The sequence below is a fragment of the Mesoplodon bidens genome (assembly GCF_964165515.1).
Source record: "Mesoplodon bidens genome assembly, chromosome: 10".
Lineage (NCBI taxonomy): Eukaryota > Metazoa > Chordata > Mammalia > Artiodactyla > Ziphiidae > Mesoplodon > Mesoplodon bidens.
Genome location: NC_138172.1, coordinates 40589732 through 40616186, shown reverse-complemented (window position 1 = coordinate 40616186; position 26455 = coordinate 40589732). Strand labels below are relative to the sequence as shown.

Here is a 26455-nt window from a genome sequence, read left to right as displayed (position 1 = left end):
CAGTGGGTGCCTACATAACCACTCCCCAGTAAAAACTCTGAGTCTCCTACGAGCTTCCCTGATAGAGACCATTTCAAATGTGTTGTCACAATTCGTTGCTGGAGGAATTAAGCATATGCTGTGTTGAATCTGCCAGAAGCTCCTGGTTTTCTCTGGACTTTTCCCTGTGTGCCTTTTTGATTTGCTGATTTTGCTTTGTATCCTTTCACTATAATAAATCTTAGCTGTGAGTCTGGACAAATGCCCAGTTGTATAAATCCTACTAGTGAATCATTAAAGCTGGGAATGATCTTGGGGAGTCCTGACACAAGGTATAAAATTCATCTTTTTTTTTTTTTTTTTTTTTTGCAGTACGCAGGCCTCTCACTGTTGTGGCCTCTCCCGTTGCGGAGTACAGGCTCCGGACGCGCAGGCTCAGCGGCCATGGCTCACGGGCCCAGCCGCTCCACGCGGCATGTGGGATCCTCCCGGACTGGGGCACGAACCAGTGTCCCCTGCATCGGCAGGCAGACTCTCAACCACTGTGCCGCGAGGGAAGCCCTAAAATTCATCTTTTTAAAGTGTACAGTTTCGGGCTTCTCTGGTGGTGCAGTGGTTGGGAGTCCGCCTGCCGATGCGGGGGATGTGGGTTCGTGCCCCAGTCCGGGAAGATCCCACTGGAAGATCCCACATGCCGCGGAGTGGCTGGGCCCGTGGGCCGTGGCTGCTGGGCCTGTGTGTCCGGAGCCTGTGCTCCACAACGGGAGGGGCCGCAGCGGTGAGAGGCCCGCGTACCGCAAAAGAAAAAAAAAAACCTTTAAAGTGTACAGTTTCATGAATTTTGACAAATATGTATATTTGTGTAGTCATCATCGCAAGCAAGTTATAGAATATTTCCATCACTACAAGTTTCCTTATGCATCTTTGCAATCAATTCTCTCCATCCACCTTCAGCCCCTGGCAACCACTGATCTATTCTCTGTCACTATAGTGTTGCCTTTCCAAGGATGCAAAATAAATGGATTCATACAGGATGAAACTTTGTGATTCTGGCTTCTTTCACTCAGCCTCATGTTTTGTTTTGTTTTGTTTTGTTTTTGCGGTACGCGGGCCTCTCACTGTTGTGGCCTCTCCCGTTGCGGAGCACAGGCTCCGGACACACAGGCTCAGCGGCCATGGCTCACGGGCCCAGCCGCTCTGCAGCATGTGGGATCTTCCTGGACCGGGGCACGAACCCGTGTCCCCTGCATCGGCAGGCGGACTCTCAACCACTGCGCCACCAGGGAAGCCCCAGACTCATGTTTTTGACATTCGTCCATGTTGCTGTGTGTATGAGTAATTCATTCCCTTTTGTTGCTGAATAGTATTCCATCATACAGCTGTACCATGGTTTATTTATCCATTCACAGTTTATGTACATTTGGGTGGTTTTCTTTTTTTGGTGATTATGTATAAAGCTGCTATATATATACATATACAGATTTTGGATAAACATATAGTTTACTTCTGAGTAAATATCTAGGAGTGTGATTACTGTGTTGCATGTATGTTTATCCTTATAAGAAAATACCAAAGTATTTTCCAGAGTGGCTATACCAATTTGCTTTCCCAGAAACAATGTTTGAGAGTTCCAGTGGCTCCACATCCTCACCAGCACTTGGTATTGTCAGCCTTTTTAATTTTAGCAATTCTACTAGGTATGTAATGGTATCTTACTATAGTTCTAATTTGCTTTCCCCTAAAGACCAAACAATGTTGTATATCTTTCCATGATATACGTGTATCTTTGGTAGCTTATTTGCTACCCACATCTTTTATGTTGACATGTCTGTGTAAATCCTTGCTCATTTAAAATATTGAGTTGTCTTCTTATAAGTGAACTGTAAGAATTCTTTATATATTTTGAGTACAAGTCCTTTATCAGATATGTGTTTTGCAAATATTTTCTCCCCTCTCTGGCTCATCTTCTTTTTCTTTTCATTTCATTTTCTTAACAATGTTTTAAGGACAGAAATTCTCAATTCTTATCAAAATTAAAAATGCTATAAAAATTTTATCAAGTTCAATTTAACTACAAATTACTTTAATAAATATAGGGTTATTATGGCTATGTATTTCCTTTTTTTTTTTTTTTTTTTTTTTTTTTTTTTTTGCGGTACGCGGGCCTCTCACCGTTGTGGCCTCTCCCGTTGCGGAGCACAGGCTCCGGACGCGCAGGCTCAGCGGCCATGGCCCACAGGCCCAGCCACTCCGCAGCATGTGGGATCCTCCCAGACCGGGGCACGAACCCGTGTCCGCTGCATCGGCAGGCGGACTCTCAACCTCTGCGCCACCAGGGAAGCCCTATGTATTTCCTTTTGATTGAGCTTTAGTACTATTTGTCTTTGAAGGAATTTGTCTTTTTTTTTTTTTACATCTTTATTGGAGTATAATTGCTTTACAATGGTGTGATAGTTTCTGCTTTATAACAAAGTGAATCAGCCATACATACACACGTTCCCATATCTCTTGGAATTTATCTCTTTAATTGAGATTAACAAAGGTATTGGTAATTACATTGTTCACAGAGTTCCTTCGTTATTATTTTAATGTTTGTAGGACTTGTAGTGCTGCATGACCCTTTCTTCATTTCTTCATTCTTTTTTTTTTTTTCCATTCTTCATTCTTGATTATTATGTCCTTGGTGTCTTCTCTCTTTGTTTTTCTTGATCAGTCTTGGCTAGAGATTATAAATTTTATTAATTGTTTCAAAGATTTAGTTTTTGTTTCATTTATGTTCTCTCTCTTTCTGTATCATTGATGTCAGCACTGATCTTTATTATTTCCTTCATTCTGCTTGCTTTGGGTTCATTTTTTTCTAGTTTATTAAGATGGAATCTTTTTTTTTTTTTTTTGCGGTACACGGGCCTCTCACTGTTGTGGCCTCTCCCATTGCGGAGCACAGGCTCCAGACGTGCAGGCTCAGCGGCCATGGCTCACAGGCCTAGCTGCTCCACGGTATGTGGGATCTTCCTGGACCGGGGCACGAACCCGTGTCCCCTGCATCGGCAGGCGGACTCTCAGCCACTGCGCCACCAGGGAAGCCCAAGATGGAATCTTAAATCATTTATTTGAAATCTTCTTTTCTAATAAGAGCATTTAATGCTATAAATCTCTATCCAAGCACTGCTTTAGCTGTATTCCCCAAATTTTGATGTGCTTTCATTTTCAATCAGTTCAAAATATTTTCTTATTTCTCTTGTGATTTAGTCTTTGAACCATGGGTCAAAAATGTGTTGTTTAATTGCCAAATGCTTGGAGGTGGGGGTTTCTAGATATCTTTGTTATTGATTTCTAATTTAATTGTATTGTAATTGGAGAACATGCTTTGTATGATTTCAAAGCATTTAAAATTTTGAGATTTATTTTATGGTCCAGAATATCATCTATCTTGACAAAAGTTCTATGTGCACTTGAAAATAGTTTGTATTTTGCTGTTGTAGGGAGGAATGTTCTAGAAATGTCAATTAGATTATGTTGGATGATAGTGTTATTCATGTCTTCCATATCTTTAATGGTTTTTGGTTTCCATATACTGAGGGAGGAGTGTTGAAAACACCAAATATAAGTGTAGTTTAGCTATTTATCCTTTTATTTCAATAAAAGGATATAATTTTCAATATATATATTTTGAAGCTGTCATTAGGTATATACATTTTTAGAATTATCATGTATTCTTGATGAACTTATCATTATGTAATAATCCTTTTTATCCCTGTAATATTCCTTGTTTTGAAGTCTTTTGTATGTTATTAATGTAATTGAAGGATTTTTTAATTTCCCATTTTGTGTTGATCTTTTTGGTATTATTTCTAGCATTTTCATTACTTTTCTTGTAATTTCCATGTTCCTACTCAAATTCCCCATCTGTTTACGCATGCTGTTATTTTTTCTACTAGATCCTTTAACATACTGATCAGTCTCTGTCTGATAGGTTCATTATCTGGGTCATCTCTGGGTCTGGTTGTTTTGACCATTTTATCATTTGACAGTGGTTTGTTTTTCTTTTCTTTTTTGTTTGTCTCTGAGTTTTTAATGAATGCTAGATGTTGTGTGTAAAAGAACAGTAGAGACAGGTAAATAGTATTTATGTCCAGAGTTGGGCATGCCTCTTTTTCTGTTAGGTTCTCAGTATAGGGATTGAGTCAGTCAAGTTGGTGGTAGGGTTGAGTGTGAGTTTCTTGTTGCTGTAATTCCTCCAATGGTGGGCTACTGCTGCCTTTGGATTAATGGGAGGCCTGGGACGCTGGAGTGTTTTTCTGTTTCTGCATTCCAGTTTCATCAGGCCCTGTATTCTTGAACCTCAGAGAAGGGGAAATCTCTTCACGCTTTTTCTACTACCCAGCAGTAAACTGCTGTTGCTTGTTAATCAGGGTGAGGTCTGTGGTGAGGGCAGCTTTTATCAGCTTTCCTGGTCTAGCTTCAGTCTGAGGCAGGCTTTGTGCACCTGAGTCTCAAGGTGAGGTTTCTTAACTTTCTTGCCCTTCCCTTCCTTTTCAGCCAAACAGATTTGTATCTGAGAGGAGTCTTAGGTGGGAGCAAGATTTCAGATCCTCCTGCAGTGGTAGCAGACCTTTGTATCAGTGCAGGGTCTGGACCCACCCCTCCCCCAGGGTTGTACGGGTTTACTTTTACCCTCCCCCATACTTTTGCTTGGAACTGATGGCAGAAGGATTCTTGCTCTCCCCCCACACCCAAGAGTTTTTTTTAATTTCTTAAAAATTTAACTTATTTATTGGCTGCGTTAGGTCTTATGGGATCACCGTTGAGGCATGCGGGATCTTTTGTTGCAGTGCACAGGCTCCAGGGCGCATGGGCTCTGTAGTTTGCGGCACGCAGGCTCTTTAGTTGAGGCGCGTGAGCTCAGTGTTTGTGGCGCACGGGCTTAGTTGCCCTGCAGCATGTGGGATCTTAATTCCCTGACCGGGGATCAATGCATCACCTGCATTGGAAGGCGATTCTTTACCACCAGACCACCAGGGAAGTCCCCCGGAGAGTTTTTGAAGCTTGTGAATGGCTGTAGACAACCCTTATGTCTGGAGCTCTGGAGCTGGGATTCTGAACTGTCAGGCTAGCTCACACTCTGCCTTTATGAATTCATTGACATTTTAGCTGTCTTCTTTCCTACTTTTGTGGTACTACCTCTTCCTCCTGGGCTCTGCCATGGATGAAGTACATGTGCTCTGTGTCTCTTTGCAGGGGTTTATCACCCTTTGTAATTCAAATTGTCTAGCTGCTTTGTGACCTTAGCTCTCTGATTGGGCTCATGAAGTTGTGACTGTGTGGGTTATCTGACTTTTTCTTGCTGTTAGGGTGTGAGTGATGTTCTCATGTGACTTTCAGTATCCTAGGTGGAAGCAACTCTTCAGGAATGATTTTGTAAACAGAAAGGATGATTGGTAAATTTGACTTCATAAAAATTAACTTTAAGGGAATTGCCTGGTGGTCCAGTGGTTAGGACTCTGCACTTCCACTGCAGGGGGCATGGGTTCAATCCCTGGTTGGGGAACTAAGATCCTGCAAGCCATGCAGCATGGCCAAAAAAAATAAAAATAAAAATTAACTTTAATATTAACTTAGTTAACATGAAGAGTATGAAACTGCCAGACACAGAGTGGGAAAAGATATTTGCAACACATAGGACCAATAAAAAGCTCGTAAATGGGATATATAAAGAATGCCTGTCAAACTGTTATATATAGAATGGATATAAGGTCCTACTGTATAGCACAGGGAACTGTATTCAATATCATGTGACAAACCATAATGGAAAAGAATATGAAAAAGAATATATATGTATAACTGAGTCATGTTGCTGTACAGAAGAAATTAACACAACATTGTAAATCATCTATACTTCAATAAAATTAAGAACAAAGAATACCCGGGAATCAGTAAGGAAAAGATAATCTAATAGATAAACTTGCTAAAGAGTTAAACAGGTGCTTCACAGAAGCAGAAATATAGATGATGAATAAACATATGAAAAGGGGTGCCATTTCATTAATAATTAGGGAATGCAAATTAAAATCACAATTACACACCATGAGGGAGCCTATAAAAATGGCTAAAGTTGTGCTCGCTTCGGCAGCACATATACTAAAATTGGAACGATACAGAGAAGATTAGCATGGCCCCTGCGCAAGGATGACACGCAAATTCGTGAAGCGTTCCATATTTTTAAAAAGAAAAAAAAAAAAAAAATGGCTAAAGTTGAAAATGTGTGACAATATCAAGTTTTGGCAAGGATGTGGAGCAAAGCAACTCTCCTCCACTGTGGGTGGGAGTTGTTAGTTGATAATAAGCACTTTCGACATTATCTTGTAAAGGTAAAGACAGGCTAAATTCCATCCTAGCAATTCTGCTCCTAGGTATACACCTCAGAATTGCAGGACACGTGTACCAGGAGGCTAAGCCCTCTGATGGACACATTCCTCCTTGGCTTTGATAAACCTTCGGCCAGAGTACTGCAGAGTCTGGCTGGCCATCTGATCTCTTTGGGTACCTATGCATATCTTTGCTCCTATGTACTTTGCAGAATCTCATTGTAACACACTCAGGAGACAAAATTACTTCCAAGTTTGCTTTAGCGGAGCCCCACATTCTTCCCCCAAGCCTCTCCGGTACCTGTGCTGAGGGAAGAGCCTCTGCTACAGTTCTCAGCAGTGGCGGTACTTACACATCTCAGTAAAGCCGCCTTCATCCCCCTGCAGGGACTCACCTTTCCCTTGGGCCTGAAGGTGGTTTTGTACAGCCCCTTCTGTGTCTCAGAATCCCTCCATGTACTTTACCTCGTATGACCCCGTGACATGGGAAGTAAGCTCCACCAGGCGGGGCTTCTTGTCCGTTTTGGTCATTGCTCTATCCCTGATGCCCAGGTAGTCCTGTTAAAAGATAGGGATTTTACAGGTGAAGAACCTGAGGCTCAGAGAGGTCACTTGACTCCTAAATGGAGAGACCTTCTAGCCCTGAGTTTGGTGTTTAGTGTTGCTTTTTGGAGTACAGGATAACTTTTTTATTTCTATAAATGATATGAGAAAGGACAAGGAACTGTAAATATAGTGTCTACAGCGTGATGTCATACAGGGGAAAGGACACTGAAAAAGTTCAAGGTCTGGTTTCTAATACTGTCACTGCTGCTTTCCTGTCCTAAGGCCTGGTCTCCAGGCTCTGGTGAGGATGTGACGAGAACATGAATCTGAAAGTGTGCTGTAAATAGTAAGGTGTATTTGTGGGTTGAACTGTGTCCCCCACAAAAAGGTATGTTGAAGGCCTAACTCCCAGTACCTGTGAGTGTAACCTTATTTGGAAATAGGGACTCTGCAGTTGTAATCAAGTTGAGACAAGGTCATACTGGATTAGGGTGGGCCTTAAATCCAATGTCCTTATAAGAAGGCCTTGTGAAGACACAGAGACAAGGACACACACAGAGGGAAAACAACCATGTGAAGGCAGAGGCAGAAACTGGAGTAACTACAGGCCAAAGAATGCCAAGGATTACTGGCAACCACCAGAAGCTAGGAAGAGGCAACGAAGGATTCTTCCCTAGATCTGAGGGAGCATAGTCCTGCTGACACCTTGATTTCAGACTTCTAGCCTTCAGAACAGTGAGAGAATAATACGTTTCTGCTGTTTGAAGCCATTCAGTTTGTGGTAATTTGTTATGGCAGCCCCAGGAAACTAATACAGGTGTGCCATGTGTGTAAAGGATACGCCTTGTATCAACGGATGGTTCAGCATCGCACGTACACTTCTCCCAAGTGAGACGACCCATCAGTGCTGAAAGGCTCCCCAGACTAATGATTTTCCTTCCATGCTGCCTAAGTTACCCACATTTCCAGTTTGTCCTTTCTTTAGCGAGAAGGACACAGGACAAGCTGTGAAGTAGGGTGGAAAAAGCACAAAGAAGGTCTCCAGGGACTATCCTCTAAAAAAAAAGCACCAAGGGGGATGCTGAAGGGGGACGTCTCAGTGCTAGGCAATTATTGTGGGCGCAGATGAGGGAGGGAACAGCAGAGCTGGAGGTCCCCAGAGAGGATGCTGGCTGGCCCCATGGAGCATAAACACCGAGAAGCACAAGCACAAGGCAGGAAAGAGGGCTGGTGCAGATACACATCAATATATCCTATTCCAACACGTCAGCCCATTCTTTGGGTCAAAGACTCTTGGCAACACGAGGTAAGTCTATTCATTAGGCCTGCACTATCTCCTGTTGCCTTCTGATCTGGGTTTTCCTATCCCTCCTGCATGTGCTATGAAGGTAGGATAGGGCCAAGGGCTTTGATCTGCATTTCATAATACTAACAAACCCTTGTGTCTGGATGGGATTTAGAATTTACAAAGTGCTTTCACATACAATCCCTCTTGATTGGGCCTCCTTGTGAACGATCCAGAGGTGCTTATCCATGAAACACAGGTCTATCCCCTAAATCAGAGATTACAGGAAGTCCTAAGCAGAACCATGCCAACCTCCCAAAGTGGATATGGGTCAGGTTAGGAAACCATAATACACACAGGCCAACAATCCCAATATGCAGCCTTATCCAATAGCAAGGAGCAGACTGAGCTCATGGCACCGGTGGAATGCCATCTGGGCAAGAGTCCCAAGATGAAAACAGAGGACTTCTGTTGTCAGTAAATGGGAGACTAGGTGAATTGGACCAACCCTTCCACTAAGGACAATCAAAAGGCTGTACAAACATCTTAAAAGCATCAACAAGCAAACAAGATTCTAAAGAATTGTTAGGCTGACATCCCAGAGAGGACAGGAAGCCAGACAGGTAGGCCCAGCATTCAGGGCCACTTTTCCCTGGAGGCACTTGCCCATTTGGAAGAGGTGACTAAGAGAATGAGCTGTGTGTTTCTGAAAGGCTTGCAAGGTTGGGGGTCGGGGGGTGTTGGAGTTCAGGGTCCACCAAAGGTGGGACACTGATAAACCACTGCCTGTTTTGGGCTGAGACCCCAGATGATTGTGCCCTAAGGGGTAAGGATGAACCAAAAGCAAACCAGTCCTTGCACAATCTGATAGGTCCGCAGTCTGCCTTCAGTGGCCAGGAAATCTCCAACTTTGAATCTGGAATAATGTGATCTTAGAATTCTAGTGCCCCGGCCATGTGACAGAAGCAAACAAAAACCCCCTCTAAAGGAAGAGTCATCCTAGATCTGAAAATCTCAATAAACAATTTTTCAAATACAATGTCCAGCACAAAATAAAAAATTATGAGGCACAAGAGGAGACAAATCAGAGGGAATCAGCAGAAATTAGGCAAAAGAAACATACTCATGGGGATTCCAGTTATTGGAATTATCACAGATTGAACACAGGCAAAGTTCTAGAAAACTCTCCCCACCAGTAGTCAGTAATTTTGGCTATTTGAACTCTTAACACTCTCTCTAATCCATCCTCATTTGTTGCCTGGATTGCTACAATCCCCATTCTCTCTGCCTTTACCATCGTCTACCCTGGCAATCTGTCCTAAATTGCCCTTTCCAACCTCATCATGTAAGACCTCTCTCTCTCACAATCTCTAGTCACATAGCACGACTTTCCTGTGAGTATTCTCCCTCTGCCTTGAATGTCTTCTCCTGCATCTTCCTGAAAAATGCCCCCTCATCCTTCAAAGTCCAATTTAAACCTCTCTCCTTGAAGCCTTTCTGAATTCATAACTCCAACTCTCACAGCTCTGTATATACCTCTATTAAGTATTGACACACTGTATTATAATTATTTGTTTATAAGACTGTTTCTCAAGTACACCATTAACTTCTTGAGGTTAGGGTCTATCTTATTCATCTAGAGTTCCTGGCACCTACCATAACACCTGGCTGAGTATGTGCTGAATAAATATTTATGAAAGAAGGAAAGATAGGGCTTCCCTAGATCTGAGGGAGCATAGTCCTGCTGACACCTTGATTTCAGACTTCTAGCCTTCAGAACAGTGAGAGAATAATACGTTTCTGCTGTTTGAAGCCATTCAGTTTGTGGTAATTTGTTATGGCAGCCCCAGGAAACTAATACAGGTGTGCCATGTGTGTAAAGGATACGCCTTGTATCAACGGATGGTTCAGCATCGCACGTACACTTCTCCCAAGTGAGACGACCCATCAGTGCTGAAAGGCTCCCCAGACTAATGATTTTCCTTCCATGCTGCCTAAGTTACCCACATTTCCAGTTTGTCCTTTCTTTAGCGAGAAGGACACAGGACAAGCTGTGAAGTGATGGTAGACCATTTCTGGGATTTCAAACTCGTATAAATACACATCTTTAATGAAGGGAAGAATTCAACTCAAACTGACACGAAGGGGTAGGGAGTAGAAAAAATGACATCAGGAAAATGGCTTTTTAAAAAGTTTTATTTCAAGAACTTTGTTTTTTACTGGTATTTCAAAAAAAGGTGGGTCAAAGTACAAAAAAAAAAGTCAGTTGAATAACAGCATAGGTTTAGAAATCACAGCAGCAGAAGCAATGTACAGACAGCACAGACAAAACAATCCAATGTATGCAATTCTCTTTAGGTTCTTTGCATATTTTGTGTTTTTTCCCTCCTGTACAAAATACACCAAAGCATGCCATGAGATCAGAAAAAAGAAAGGAGTTTAACAAATGGTTACAAGAAATACTCTGTACAAGAGGAGATAATTCTTCTCCCCCCCCACCCCCCACCCCCATTTCCTCTCTTCTTGCTCTGCTTTAGGTTAAGTTGTTCTGAAGACAATTCACCTCCAAGTCGGCCTGGTCACCTTTGCCACCCTCAAGTTTGGGCGACATGGAGTTCTGAATGTTAAATGGCTCCTCCTCTTTCAGGCAGGACTTGAGAGCTTCCTGGATTTTATGGGGAGCACTAGAATCATCCTGAAAGAAGAAAAAAAGGTGAGGGAGGGGTGGCAAGGAGACAGTGGGTAGAGGGATCAAATAACATCTCAGACTTTTCAATTTGGCTGAAAGAATCATAATTGAAAAAAGGAAAAAAGCTCTGAGACGTGAATGAACCAAAGGGACTCATTAGCAGCTACTTTTTAGGAACAACACCCTCAAAAACACTGGCCAGATATAGATGAAACCTTGACAGGTAATTTCATTACAAATACCTTTAACTTAGGCCAGTGTGAGGTTTTCTCTTTGGCAGAGACTGGGGAGAAACAGTCCCTTTTAATACCTGGCCTGGTCCCTCTAAAGCCTCACCTGTTGGTGAGCTCTGCCTGGCCCCTCTTCACACGGCCCTCCATCTTGTTGAGTTCTGCTCTCACAAAAAGGTCTTGATCAGGAACATGACTTGTCGGTGTATTCAGTAGGGCACAAACTGGACTGTGGTCAGGTGCAGAGCTGTTCCCGGTAAAATTAGGGCCTCTCTCCCCACAGCAAATATATGTTCTCTGACTAGAGACTGGAGATGTGTGAGCCTCTTCCTATCAGAATTTATCTACCAAAAGATGCTAACTGACAAGGTGTTTCCTCAATCCAAGCCCTGTGCTGCTGGTTCACGACCCATCTCTGACTGGCACCCGTGCCCTCCTGCCTATCCACGTGTGCTGCCTGCAGCCCTATGACAATTTCCTGAACCTGAAGTGAATTTGTTAAAGGTTTTCAGGAAACCCACACCAGTACACAGGGCTCCGGCTCTGCATTCAGAGAACTCTTACAGCAGTGCCTGCCTTCCCACTACTCTTTTCCTTTAGGACCGCCTGAGGGGATTTTACACTGTGCGACTCAATGGGCCTCAGTTCTTTCTCAAGTGCTTGGAACTGTGCTGATCAAAGAGGTCGTGTAGCTACCCAGGCAGGTTCATGGATGGCAAGAAGGGTAAAGTCCCTATCTGATCAGCTAGCTCAGACCTTTTTTGCTTTAACCAAAATTCAAGGTACTCATCGTGCTTAAGGACCAGGGCATTCTCCACAAAACTGTGAGCTTGGGCTTCCCTGGTGGTGCAGTGGTTAAGAATCCACCTGCCAATGCAGGGGACACAGGTTCGAGCCCTGGTCTGGGAAGATCCCACATGCCGCGGAGCAACTAAGCCTGTACGCCACAACTACTGAGCCTGCGCTCTAGAGCCCGCGAGCTACAACTACTGAGTCTGTGCACCCAGAGCCCGGGCTCTGCAACAAGTGAAGCCACCACAATGAGAAGCCCATGCACCGCAACAAAGACAAGCCCCTGCTCACCGCAACTAGAGAAAGCCCGCGCACAGCAACGAAGACCCAACGCAGCCAAAAATAAACAAATAAATAAATTTAAAAAAACACAAAAAACTGTGAGCTCTTGTCCATGCTCCCTGCTACTGAATTTGACCCATAATGGCACGAGATCAGGCAAGTGACTAGTTGGAAAGTAGGGAAAGGCTCCAGGCCTACATCAGTTGCTACGGGTGTTTAAACGTACCGTGCATGCAGAAATCACTGTTACCTGCCCCTTGCTCCAGCCTCACTTAGCACTTTCCCAGAAGACCAGCTTCAACAGAACAATCTGATAGAGTTTCAAAGACCTCAGCAGTAATTTACAGACAACAGCTGAACACATGTTCCCCATTTCCAGTGAGACAAGCACAAGAGGAAATGAACTTCATCCTGTGCTGAGGCAGGTTTCAAGCAAGGCAGCTGCGCACAGCACGCATAGGCACTTGATATTTTCTACCACTGCTTGCAGAGGTTTAGAAAAAACTGTTCAATGGCATAAATGTATATGTGCTGAGATGGAAAGATTGCCCTGATATATTAGGTGTATTTTGTACACACACACACACACACACACACACACACACACACACAGGTTTTTTATACAGAGGGAAGCAGAATGAGGCAGAACTTCTGTATTGTGTGGAGGAAGACGCTGGGCATGATTGCTTGAGACCCTGAGTAGAATGGACTTTGGATCACAGCAAAACTTGAAGCAAAACAGGATGGCCTGTACTCACCTCTCCTCTTACAAGCATGGAAATCACTTTCATGTTTTTCAAGATAACTGCCCCCACTCCCGCCCCGTCACACACACCTTGGGGGGATGCAGGGGCACAGGGATATTCTCATAATGTGAAAAAAGTGGATTTAGTGAGTCTTATAGACCTGGGCATCAAAACTGTGATGCCATGAGGGTGGGGACCCAAATTAAAACTGGCACCGTGAGGGCTTATGGGATTTGGACAGATGAGAAAGCTGCCTTCTGGGTCAATAAGAAGAAAAAGTAGATCCTAAAAATAAGGAACACAGATATCCAGACAATGCTATGAGATGAGCTAAGTACCTTCAACATGTAGAACGGGTGAGGGCGTGTCTAGACCAAGATGGAGCTATCCTAGTCCAAGTGTTTCCCTCAGAACTCCATCCTCTTAAGCCTAGGGTTGCTGAATCCCTCAGCAGAAGGATTATGCACCTTTGATTTGGTGGAAGTCCCTCATCAAGAGGGAACTGGACTTCCCTCTGGGCTAAGTCCTGGGAACTATTTCTGGCATTCTGCCCCAGCCGCATGGGCATCCTTCAGCCAGGGGTTCAGGCCTGGACGCCTACTTGTCCAGACACAAGCCTCTATCAGAATGGGGTGGGCAGTCAGTGTTTTACCAAATACATGGAAGAAACAGAGACTGGGAAGTAAGAAAGGTTTAAACTGGGGGGTGGGATGGCGGTGGGAAACACTAAGGGACATTTTGGAAGGTCTGTCAAATCGCCGGAGGACCAAGTTACAGCCATGCATTGCTCTAACAGCACAGCTGTGAGAACCAACAGGGTGGCTCTCAGCACTTGGGCAGTTTGCCCGTGGAGTTCAGGTGACTTCACTCATGCTGTGCAGCTGGAGAGCGCCCGGCTTCCTACACACTTGCCATTCCTCCTGGAAAATGGCAAACCTCAACAGCAGGGGCTGAGGAGCTTTGGGCTTTTCCTTTTCCTCCCGAAGTTCCTTTCCTAGGCTGGCTGCTCAGCTCCAGAAGACTCACACGCACTCAGCCGCTGGCTCACCAGCCACAGGGCCCCAGGTCAGTCCAGAGGGCCCAGGCGAGGAACAGCACAGAGCGATGCATGTAGCAAAGGAAAGGGACACGCCCCCTACACAGACACCAGCCACGGACCCTTCCCACACCAGATCCAAAGCAGCATGGTTTTTTGTTTGTTTGAAATCTTTTCAGAGTGTGGCTTATAGAGATCACTGAAACTGGGTAGGAAAATGACCCATTCAATCTCCTTGACTTGTGTAAAAGAAATAACCCCTCTACTAAGATAAATAAAACTCTCCAAAATTTTAGGAGATGCCAAAACCAACAAGGAAATTTGAGGGGTGAAGGGAGAGGGATGGGGAGACTAAATGAGCAGGCTTGACTCAGGTGCCCTCGTTTCAGCTCCTAGCTCACCTGGAGGTTTTCTCACTTTCATCCTGCTGCTAGCATCGCTTGTAAGCAACCACTGTGGTGGCTGAAGCAAGGGCTAGGGCTCCACTTCATCATAAAGCGGCAACTGTCTTAACTGTCAGTGCCCACAAGATCTTGACTATGACCGAGTCTGACTTCTGGGCTGGGTGGAGGGAATTAGAGATGAAGTTTGTAGAAAATCCACCTGCTGGACAGGAGAGTCACCCCCTCACATGCTCTCTTGGCAGAGAGGACAGCATGTGTCCTGGGGCACAAGCTGAGGGAAGGATGCCAGGTGGAAATGGCCCTCAAGATCCAAGAGGAGCTAGAGAGCACGACTTCGCTGAGGGATGCCCCGAGTGCTGCCCAGACAACCCCATGGCCCTTCTCAGGCAGAGTCTACCATGGCTGACCACCCTGCTCCATTCCATTTTTGTTTTGCCATATTCTTTTTTTTAATTTATTCATTTATCTATTTATCTTTGGCTGCATTGGGTCTTCGTACGTGCTTTTTTCTCTAGTTGCGGCACGTGGGGGCTACTCTTCATTGCGGTGCTCGGGCTTCTCATTGTGGTGGACTCTTTTGTTGGGAGCACGGGCTCTAGGCAGGCTGGCTTCAGTAGTTGTGGCACACGGGCTCAGTAGTTGTGGCTCGCAGGCTCTAGAGTGCAGGCTCAGTAGTTGTGGCGCACGGGCTTAGTTGCTCCGTGGCATGTGGGATCTTCCCGGATCAGGGCTCGAACCCATGTCTCCTGCATTGGCAGGCGGGTTCTTAACCACTGCACCACCAGGGAAGCCCCTCTGTTTTGCCATATTCTGAACTCAAGGTCAGTGGCAGCTTTCATGGACAAATGCCTTGCTTTCACAAAGTTGGCTCAGCCAAGAAGAACTGGAAACCTTTGTATTGGCTCATACAACCAAGGCCTCCAAGAGGAGCTATTTCTTTCCCCTCCATCTTTGTGAAGAGGAAAGGTGGACATAACAAGGGTGCCTGAAATGCATGAGTCAGAAACTTTGCTAAGGACCCTCGCACTCCATGGACAATAAACACCCTGACTGCAGGCACCACTGTATGGGTCAGGCTTGCTGTCTCACATGTACGAGATGGCAGATCAGACAGTGGACCTGAGAGACCCCATGGCAGGCCATCATTCACTAGTAGTCCATAAATGACAACTAAATGCACATCACTGCAAGGGGCCTGGTAAGGTAGGGATAGGGTGTCCCAAGATAAGGCTCATCCTATATCCTTGTGGGTTGATTAAAGTGGTTACCAATCTCAGCGATTACAAGACATGTTGTTCTCTTGGTTATTATGTCCACCTTGAACTTATTAATATCTTGGTGCATACCAAGTATGTTCTTTCTCTACCCTTTATATCAAAGACTTAAAAAAATTATCCTAAATTGGCCTCTTTCATTTCTTATTTTAAATAGACCCCTTTGCTCCTCCTCCACCAGGCCAAGCTTTTCTTTTCTGGGATTTGGTAATCAAGGAAGGTCTCATGTACTATTATTCTCTCTTTCCCCTTCTGGGGCTACACTTTCCCCACCTATAAAAAGAAGACAATGGTCTCGATCTGTGCTGTCCAATATGGTGGCACTAGCCACATTCTGAGAGTTCTGAAGCCACAGGTAGCTGATGGCTGCTGTAGTGGACAGTACAGACACACAACTTTTCTATCTCACAGAAAGTCCCTCTGGACAGCACTGGCCTAGACTGTGAAGGCCCCTGTGAGCTCTTATACTCTATGGTCCATTATTTCAAAGAACTTCTTCAAAATTTCCTCTTAAACTCCACTGTTTCCATCTGAAAAGTCTTAGTTTCACTCCATTATCTGTGTAATGATGCATTTACCTCGAGGTATGGAGCCTGTGTCATGTGCAGAATTCTTGCATTTGGATCTGATATGATTTGGGGCTTGGATGGTTTCTGCTTTATTTCTGAAATTCTGACAGTACCGAGTATTTGACTGGTTAGTCTGGTCCAGATAACACACTGGGCCAGTGTCTTTAGAAAATGGTCTACTGGGACCTTTATTGGGTTTCAACTTATATTTATGAGCCTATACTCTTAAGGGCAGATTTACCCCTACACTTATGCTTCCACCTTACCATAAGTGTTTTGTGCTTACCTCAGCCGTAACCAATGTATATAAGCCTGCTCATTTTTAGGGTCCTCAAAACAGTGTCAAAGACACTGTTTTCCCAGCCATTCCAGAGGTTTCCCCACTCATCCCAAAGAGCAACCACCATTTGCTTCAATGACCAGCAGGAAATTCCCTAGCAATGAAAGCGGAGCCTTTCTCCTTGATATAGAAAATAGAAAGACAAAAATCAGACTTCTAAAGCCTAGATGAAGCTAAAAATCATGTGTCATCCTAGAAACAGATCTTCTGTACTTTGTATAACTTTGCTTGTCCGGGAAGTGGTACACCATCACGCCCTTATTCTCACTTTCATGGCCCCAACTGCCTGCCCTATCCTGATCCTCAGAGCTCTGAAGGGTGGCTCCACACTCTGAAGTGGACCAGAGATGTGGCCAGGGGCTGGAACCTGCACAAGGACAGATGTGAAGAAGACAAGTTACCTGACAGATAACATTATCATAGAGAGCCAAGGCACAGGCATGGGGGGAGCAGGTATGGGGAGCGTTGCAAAGTTTCCTTACGTTTGGGTGAGAGCCCTCGGCAATGGTGGAGAGGGAGAAGTTATCGTTGTGGAGCTCAGATGGGGTCCGGAATTTGCTGGTTAGGACAGAAGAGAGAAGGGAAAAATGTAAGTGAAACGATCACAGCGAAATCTGATAGAAGCTTCATGGGTCAGGTACTGTATTTCATCAAATGCCACAGATGCACCACTATTTGATGTACCACTAAGAAAAATCTTCTACAATTTAAACCATGATCCAATGCTTTCTTATCTCCTAGAGTTTTTATTACACACTTTAAGGAGCTCATTTAGACTTTAGATAAAGAACTGACAATGATATGAACAGCTATGACCACGTTTGTGCATGCCAGACAATTACAACTACATCATGACTGCCATTAGGCCAACAGTGGTTATAAGACGCCAGCGACTGTAAGACACAATCCAGTTTCAGAGACGTTAATATGTGAAAAAAAATGTGTATCTTAGAATCAATAAACTGCAGCAGTATCTGTAGTGCACTGGGTACATGTAGCATTTTCAGAGCAGTAACCAGGCTTGGGAAAGAAGGAAGGTATGCAGAGGGAAAAAAGGGAGGCGCCATTTGAGTTGAAGGGCTGCGGGAGCCACGTTTTGCACAAAACGCATAACCAGCTACAGGAGGACGACCTAGAAGGAGGCCCTTCCCTGGGTCTCAGCTCTTGCTTCTCCACTCGCCTGGCAGCTGCTTCTTCTCTCCTATCAGCAGCAGCCCTGATCGGTGGTCCCATCCCCACCCTGACCCTCCCCGCCACCCCAACCCCCTGGTGTCAGCATGAGGAGCCAAGGGTCTTGGCTTGTGATCACAGGCACAGATGCAGCCCTGCCTCAATGCACAGGCACAATGCAGAGGCCCTTGCAGGCCCACAACGGTTAGCTGAAAGGCTGCAGAGAGCTGCTGGCGTCTGCACATCTCACGAGTTCACCCAGCAAAGGAGCAACAGATGGCGTTTTGTCCTTTTCCCAGGACCCGGGGCAAGTCCTTCGGTCACGTTCTCTGGAGGGAGTCTCGGGTCAGGGGGAGGGGATTACTTGGACAACAGGTTGAAAGGGGGGGTGGGGGGCAGTTCTGCATAAATTGTCTCTTGGGTCCCGAGGAAGCTGAACTCCAGTCTCCTCCTTCTGTGACATTTCAGAAGGTTCTTTACTTTGCTTAGTGATCACAGTGATTCTCTCATAGTGTGTAAGGTCACATTTGAGTGTTCAAGCGTGGACTTAAAGGGTAAATGCATGCTGATTCTCACATGTGCACAGTAGTCACTCCTCTGCTAAGAGAAGAGCTGAAATGAGACTCCATATCCCCACACGGCCCTTAGAATCCACAGTGAAGAAAGTGAGGGCCGGGGTCTCACCATCCCCCACATTCTACTTAGGAGGGCTTCCTTGAGTCCTCTGCCCTTCTGCCTGGACCAAGGATTGACAAGTTTGGAAAGCAACGCACTGCAGTGCTAGACCCTCTCACTGAGGAGAAGCTGGTATTGAGTGACGGCAGATCTGAGGGAGCTGGAGTCACTTCATGCTGATTTGTGAGCGAAATCCTCACGCTGGCCACTGGCTGTCAGAGACCCCGGAAGCAGGTGCAGTCAGGTGGGGGTGGGGGACCGAGCACAGTGACTTACTTGACCAGAGTTGGGAGCTGCTATACTCAGGTTACCTTTTCTAAGCACCTTCTATACAGCGGTGTGTGTGTGTGTGTGTGTGCGCGTGCGCACGCACGCACGTGAGGAATGGTGCTGGGCAGCTGCAGTGTGCCACAGGGGCTTAACCTCTGCTGCAATTCCAGCACATTCTGTGTAGGAATGGTTACACTCGGGTGAATTTTTGGTATGGAAAACACAACCAGGGATGGAGGGCAGGTGCCAGAAACACTCAGGACCACATCCCTCGGTCAGATGGGGTGGGGTTGGCTGTCACAGACTCACTTGGTCCTGCGCAGCTTGGTGTTCTCTGTCTTGAGCAGATAGAGCTTCTTGGCGAAGAACACCGTCATCATGAAGAGCAGGAGCAGCACAAGGGCGGCCGAGCCTACGGCCACACACATCACCTGGAAGTCAGTGATGATGGACTCGCAGCGCATCCCCTTGTGCCAGATGTAGTCCTGCGTGTTGCACCTGCAGCGGTGACAGGGTGAGACTGAGGCGATGGGCTGGCAGCCGTGGCCGCACTGAGGGCCTGGCCCCTGACCCCAGGACTTCCCTCAACAGCCTGCTCCTAGTGGGACTTTGGGGCCCCCATCTGTGCAGACCTTATGGCTGCTATTGTTGCCTTGTCCTTACAACCATTCCATGAAGAGGTTCGTGACACAAATGAGGTAGCCGGGGAGCTGAGAAACTGAGCAAACTCAGTTTCGAGGAGGGAAGGGAACCCTCGTTTTCCACCTCAGTGAGAATAATCACAGGATTCTCCCACACACCCCCAGACCGCCCCAACCCCCCTGGGCTCTGGTGAAAAAAAAAAGATGGAAAACAAGACCAATAGGAGCTACAGCTACAAAGTAGTAGGATCCACCCTACACAACGTGAAAAACCTATCTTGTGGCATTGCAGTCCCATCTAGTTCACGTGGCTAACCAGACACTGAAAAATAAGGAAGCGACAGACAAGGACAAGCACAAAGACAGATGTATATTCTCCCTTATCTCTGCAGCCCCCAAAGTGCTGCCCCTAAAGCTTCCAGTCCTACTACCATGAGAACTGTCATGAAAACAGAGTGAGAATCAACCCTCTGGGTGGGTTTCAGTCCTTTCGTTGAGTGACTTTCTCCTGCCCTTGGGACATTCCCAGGCTCCAACTCTTCCAGTGACATTGCTGTTTCCATGGGAACCAGGCTGCTTCAAAGAGGAAAAATGTGGAAGGATACAGAGGCAGGCAAAGGAGGGAGGACATGAACCTCAGGGTGAATGACAGACAAGAGAAAGGGGTCCATAAATGGGGAAATTTTGCATGGAAGAATTAGGTACTCCACACCTAGAACAGGGCAGGGATACGAGGCTAGCAGGGAATTCTCTTTTCCAACTGCCGCTTTGCAGTCGTGGGGGGCTGTTGGAAGATGGCGGGGAAAGAAGATCCCTCTAACCGACCATTCTAGAGAAGTTCTGCCATAGCTCTGCTCATTTCTCTGCAGTGGTCGGTGTGACAGAGACAAAGGCATGCTGCAGTATGCAACCAAGGGCTCAGCAGCCTCCTGTGAGTGGAATGCAAAACAGTTTCCAAGCCAGGGCTGGGCCTGGGTGTACCCACCAGAGGAGGAATCTCTGGTAGAGAGGCCCAGTGTGATCCTGGGATGGAAGCTGTGCAAGGGGAGCTGGAGTGGACTTGTGTGAAGCCCTTCTCAGGCAGGACCCACTGGAGGATCCATGGTCAGTACAGGCATGCTGCTCAGTGAAGACACACTTACTCTTCCATTTGGGAGTCCTCTGATAGCTCCAGGAGGTTCTGGGAACTGTCTAGCTCTCCAGAGGCAGCAAGGGCTCCAAATTTCATACTCTGATAGGGAGCTTACTTTGAAGGTGAAAACTCAGGCCCCTAATAGGTTGGAAGATTACGATTTTGCAGATTCCATAGTTCCCAGGCTAAAATCATTACTGTAGTCCCCCCAACTAGAGGCTGAGGAGCAAAATCACAGGGTTTCCTCATATTTCTGGTAGCCCTTAACCAACCAGCAAGGTCTCGTTGCCATAATTTCTTGATCACAGTTCCTCTTTTTGGCAATGGCTGGACAACTCCAATCAGAACCGTGTGGACACATCCTATATGAGTGACGCTAAAGTCATGATCATTTATAGGGAAGAAGAACTTCATGGGAAGCAACTGGAACTTAAGGTTTAATGCCAAAGGTGCAGCATTCATGCATTCTGTATGTTATTCTTCTACCAGAACATTAAGACCTACAGAAATTTGAAGTCCTCACATACCTCCAAAGAGACCAAGAAAAAGAGACATCAGGAATGACACTTTAAAAAGAGACACCCAGATTACAGAAATGCTCCTCCTAGGACCAGTGGAAACAAGTCCCAGGAAGAATCTGAGGCCTCCATGCCACTTCTAGGTCCTGTAAAGGATGGAGACAAGCAAACCACCCAGGTCACCCCGGACTTGTGCTTCTTCCAGAATAAGCCAGTGAGCTCTCCGGCAGGTTAACTACCTTGCCGTGACGGCAGGTGTATGGGGTAATTACTGATGAGGCATGGGATGGTGGTTGCAGACAATATCCTTACTCTGACACTAAACTCTCTGGGTCTTTAAAGTACGCTGGATTGGGTATCCCCAGGAAGACAACAATCAAGGTAGGAGGGGCAAAGCCACTACCCAAAGTCAAGAAACCCCACAACTGCTATGCCAGGAAAGACACTCTGCTTGACTTGACCTGTTCTAGTGGCTGCTCTCTGGGTCTGCTCCCAATGAGAAGGTCTTCACTGTGACTTTATGTGCCACCCCAGGCATGTGCCCCACAGGGTCACAGGGCCTTCCTCCTGCCACACACATGGCTCAGAGGGAGTGGTCAGCAGTTATCTCTCCTCCCAGTACGTTTATGGGCCTACGCCTTCTACTAGTTTAGTCAGAACTCGCCAACAAGAACTTGTCCTCAAGCCAGCAAAGGCCTTTTCCAAAATCTTTAGCCGAGTCCCTTCGTTTTGCCTCTACAGTTTACTGGTTTGGTAAAGGACACAACACTTAGAGGAAATACACAATCTTATTTCTGAGGAAACTCTCCTAGTGATGAGATCACAGGAAGTGCACGTAAGATGTAATTCTATAGAATATTTGCTGTGACTATCCCTTGACCTGGGATTTCTGTGAATGCACAACCTCTGGGAAGCTGTGCCTGTCACATTCCCCTCTCTGCTGAGACAGCCTCCCATGCCCTCTCCAGCAGTTCTCTGACAAACTCCCGGCAACCTGCCTGCCACACCCTTACCTGCAGAAGGCCCCTATGTTCTCCACCAGGTAGCACTGGCCGCCATTGTGACAGTAACTTGGGAAGAGGTCGCACACTGACCGGCAGGAGCCGTTATGTCGCACAAAACCACTGCGGCACTCAGTGCCATTCTCGCTTGGGGCCAGGTCCCTGCCTGGTTCTCCTGGGCGGGGCCTGAGGGCGATGCTGCTGCCGGGGACCATACCCAGAGTATGCTGTGGAGGGACAGCATGCCACCGACCGGTGGGCTGGCCTGTCCCGGGCCCCAAACCAGGTTTCTCAGTGGGCACTAGAAAGTCATTTTCATCTTCCAGGTCTCTGCCTCCTGCTGCATCCTTGTCATCCTCCTCTTCCTCCTCTTCTTCATCCAAGTCATCATAGAAGGATGTGGTAGGGTAGAAATCAGACTCATCAAAGGGGGTGAAGTCATCGTATAAGTCAAGCAGGCTCCAGGAAGGGGTCTCTCCCTCAGGATCAGGGTGGTGTTCTGAGGTACCTGGAGACCCGGGGAAGCTCCCCAGGTCGGCGCCACGGCCCTCACCATCCAATCCTTCGAAGTAGTCGATGTCAATTATATCTGACGCCGTGTGGGGCTCTAGTGTGCCCTGAAAGGGGTACGTGGGCTCTGGCCCATGAGGGTCAGGTGTGCTGCCTCCCAGGTTCAGCCAAACCTCCAAGGGTCTCTCCTTGGGGAGTTCAGGGTCTGGGCTCAGCTTGTCGCCAGGGGTGGGGGAGGGTGGCCCGCTGGCCTCTGTAGCCTCGGGGGTGGCGGGGGGCGTCGATGACTGCCCGAGGGCCTCGTCGGGAGCCGGGAGCGTGGCTGGAAGGGCCTGGGTGTCGCCGCTGCCCGCCTCTGCCGTCACTCCGCCCAGGCCTGGGCTGTCCGCCTCCAGCCAGGTTGTGTCTGTCACCGCCGCCGATGCCTCCAGAGCCTCATCTGGCCCGACCCCAGGGCTCATCACCGCATGCTCGCCGCCGGGCGCAGTCCGAGAGGTCTCATCTTCCCCAGCTGCTGGTGGGCCGGCCTTCTCCCGCGTGTCGTTAGCACGCGGCTCCCATGCCAGGACTCTCTTCACCTGCCTGTCTGCCTCGACGGCTCTGCTCGCCTCACGCACTGTGGGCGGGAGGGAGACGGGCCTGGCGTCAGGGCGGCGGGCGTGGTAGGGCCTTAGGCTGCGCCCCGCCCCGCCGCGGCTGCTCTCCCAGACCCCCACCAGCCCTAAGCCTCAGCTTCAAGATTTCCCAAGGCCACGCCCCATCTTTAAGTCCCGCCCCGAGCCCGCCCCATCAGCCAGGGAACACACCCAGCCAAACATTTCCTCGCTCAGGCCCCGCCCCCTACAACACCCGCAGTCTAACCAGGGAGGCCCCCGACTCCAGCTCCTGGCATAAATCTTACCCTCGGGGCTCCATTCCACCTCCAGGTCCCGCCCAGAAGTCGCACCCTTAGGGCCCCGCCCCGAACTCGCATCCTCTCGCCCCCCCATCACCTCCAGGTCCCGCCTCGAAGTCTCACCCTCAGGCTCCGCCCGCCAGGCCCCTCCCCCAGCCAACACCTGGGTCCGCACACCAGAGCCGGGGCTGCCACCCACCACTCGGCCTCCCCCAAGTCCCCCATCTCCTCCTGCGCCCCTTCCCCCGCCCGGGCTGCAGGCAAGGCGCTGCCCCGCCCCCTTGCCACAGCTCGCGGACTCCGCCTGTACCCGAAGCCAGTGGGACTCTGGCTCAGGGTGGGGCGCGAGAACTGCTGGGGTCCCGGTCGCTGTCTGTACCTACCCGGTGCGGCCCCAGTGGCGAGGACCAGCGTGGCCCCCAGAAGCAGCAGCAGCGGCGGCGGCCCCCGACCCGGGACCCCGCCCTCGGCTCGACCCATGGCGCGGCGTCCCGACCGCTGTCCGCGGTCTGCCCGGCTGGCTGCGCCCTCGGCTCGCCGGCCGCCGCGCCTCCCGCCGGTGCTGCGGGCGTATCAGCCCACGATGGGCAACGGGAGAAGCCGCATGCCGCCGCCGCCGCCGTCCGCCGCTGTCCCCGGCGCGCCGCGCCTCCCCGCCTCCCTCGCCGCGGCTGCCGCGCTCTGCGCCGCCCCCACCCCGCCCGCCCCGCCGCACGTAGCTCTGACGCCTGCCCTGCTCAGTCCGCCTGCCAGGGGGACAGACAGACCCCCGGCTCTGGATGCGGAGACACACGGACGTTGGGTAGCGCGGGTGCAGGCGCACAGCGCCGCGGGTGGCGTTAGTTGCCGGTGCACTGGCGGGAGACCTGCGGGGCGGGGCCGAGGTTCCGCCCTCCCCGTGGAGGGCTGGCACGGGGCCCCCACCCGCGAGGAACCCACCCGCCAAGCGACAAGCAAGGAGGCGGGGGCGCAGACACCCGCAGGCTCGGGGCGGGGCTCGGCAGGGCCGCAGGGGGCGGAAGCCCGAGCCCGCGGTGTGGCAGTGAGCCAACCCCGGGGGGCACGGAGCCTCTCGGATTTCTGCGCCAACCCTGTGTTCGGGGCGGAGAAGGGGCTCCGGGAGGTCTCCGAGTCCCCACGAGGGCGGAACGGTCGCTGACAGCGCCAGGCAAAGGGGCGAAGTGGACCTCCCAGGTCCTAATCGGATCAGACCTAATCCGTCTGCAGCCAAAGCCCCCGACCTTGCACAGCCAGGCCGGCCGGAACGCATCCCGGGGGCAGGGGGGCAAGACCTTCCTGGAACTGTGGCTACAGTGCCTTCCCTTTCGCCTCCTCAGGGCAGCCTGGGGAGCGGCCTTTAATGCCGGTTCCTTCCTCTCTCTCCAGGATACATCGCCCACACCATGTGTCCCGGGCCACCAAAGCTCAGGTTGGTGGGTAGTCGCTAGCGGCCTAGATCACAGCCTGGGGACACGCGGACGCCAGGCCACGTGTTAAAGTCTGTTGGCCCTGTCCAAAGCTCACGCTGCCGTCCAAAACCACTCATCTCTGGATCCCTGCTTGTTGGGGAGTCACGGCCTAGTCACCTAATTTGTCCACCAGACCGACTGTCTGCCTCTTGATCTAGTAACCCAAATGGTATCTGGGGTCACTGCTCGAGATGTGGCAACTCTGGTATTTGAGAAACTCTCATTTCTGTCACTAGGGAATCACATAAGTGACCAAGATGGAGATTCTCCTAATCTCTTTCTAGTACACGTCTCTGGATGGGGTTGCCTTGATTCAAAGTTCGTTTTCTCTCACTGGAACTAGATCTGCTGCAGTCTCCTTGCTTGTCCTGGTTGTTCCCTCCTCTCCAGGTCTGCCTGGCAAACTCCTTAACCCAGAAAGTTCAGTTCCTATCACCTTTCCATCCCTGAAGCCTTCCTAGCCTGACCCAAGTAGTTAGACACTTTGGCCCTGATCTCATTGTCTACAGCAATTCTCTGCTGGACCACAAGACACTTGAGTGTACAGCTCCTCCTGTAGAGGGAGGCTCGCTAAGGTGGGGAGGAGGCGTAAATGAATGAATGGCAACCATCGTACTCCCACCCCAGAACCGTGGGTCTGGAGCTTCCTGCAAAGGGGCTGACTTGCTGAGGCTCTTTCCATGGCTTCATGTTGCCACTGGGAGAGTAAATACCAGTTTGAAATACAAACTTTTCTGAGCAGAGGGCCAGGCAGGACTTTGCAGTTGCCTGTTGCCAGAGGCACTAATGCACCATCTCTGCTTTCCTGTAGCTTTTTTTTTTTTGGCCTTATGTACAAGTCTCTGCGTTGCTCTTCTTCTGTGTGTCTCCCTGACTCTTGGGTGATGGCTGTCAGAGTGGAGGACCTTGGTGTACATGCCCACCTCCTCCTTCCTGAGGCCAGTCTTTGTGGGAAGGAAGCCTCACAGATGGGTCCTTTGGTGCCTAGAGCATGACAACCACTCCTGTGTTTTTCACAAGAAAGGTCTGGATGGGGGCCCTTTTTCCATCTCTCTGTTAAAGCTCTACTTACCCCAGTTTATTAGCTCATTTTAATATACTTTGTTAAATATTTAAGTATATCCTTTTAAATTCAATTTTTGAATTAAGTAAAACAAGCACATGGTATAAAATAAAGTTAAAATATGAACTATCTCCTTCCTCAATGACCATCTTCCCTTCCCTGGAGACAGATTCTGTTACTACTTTATTTGGGGATTTTAACTCAACTGTTGCCATTCAGTTTCATTGATCCTCACTAGCAGATCTCACCAGCAGTTTCAGAACCCAGCACAACACACCTGGTTAGGTGACACCTCCACAAGACAGATAGCAGAAGCTCAAGACAGTGGAGTGTGACTGCAACAGCAGGATTCGGCATCAGATCTGTGTGACCTTGGGAGAGTCAGTAACCCATCTCGTGTGAAAGTGGTAATAACCACAGTGTCAAATGAATGTGACTTTCTTTTTTCTGGGCACAAGGGCTACTAGGGTAGGCATAGAAACTGGACAGTGAAAGGGAAATTGACCTCTAGGGCTTACACCCACGTCCCCACATTCAAGTCTCATACATTTGGGCATCAGGGATGCTTTGAGGC

The 26455-nt window shown here is 48.4% G+C and overlaps 1 protein-coding gene across 2 annotated transcripts; it reads right to left on the bottom strand.

Moving 5' to 3' along the window:
* Positions 1-10400: 10400 nt before the first annotated feature.
* CSPG5 (chondroitin sulfate proteoglycan 5) lies at positions 10401-23961 on the bottom strand. 2 transcript variants are annotated; one of them, XM_081246795.1, is made up of 5 exons: positions 23733-23961; positions 21957-23070; positions 18962-19150; positions 17020-17095; positions 10401-10870 (listed from the first exon to the last, which is right to left on the bottom strand). In XM_081246795.1, the coding sequence occupies exons 1-5, from the start codon at positions 23827-23829 to the stop codon at positions 10709-10711; spliced, it is 1638 nt and encodes a 545-aa protein (XP_081102921.1). In that variant the 5' UTR covers positions 23830-23961; the 3' UTR covers positions 10401-10708. The 2 variants fall into 2 exon arrangements, with proteins under 2 accessions (XP_081102921.1, XP_081102922.1); XM_081246796.1 differs by lacking the exon at positions 18962-19150.
* Between the last annotated feature and the right edge of the window lie 2494 nt (positions 23962-26455).

Excerpts from the sequence above, each read along its gene's own strand:
- CSPG5 (XM_081246795.1), bottom strand. The coding sequence starts at position 23,829 with ATGGGTCGAGCCGAGGGCGGGGTCCCGGGTCGGGGGCCGCCGCCGCTG. Across the intron at positions 19,151-21,956 it reads AACATAGGGGCCTTCTGCAG|GTGCAACACGCAGGACTACA; the intron begins GTAAGGGTGTGG and ends TCACCGCTGCAG. Across the intron at positions 10,871-17,019 it reads CCGAGGGCTCTCACCCAAAC|GATGATTCTAGTGCTCCCCA; the intron begins GTAAGGAAACTT and ends TTCTTCTTTCAG.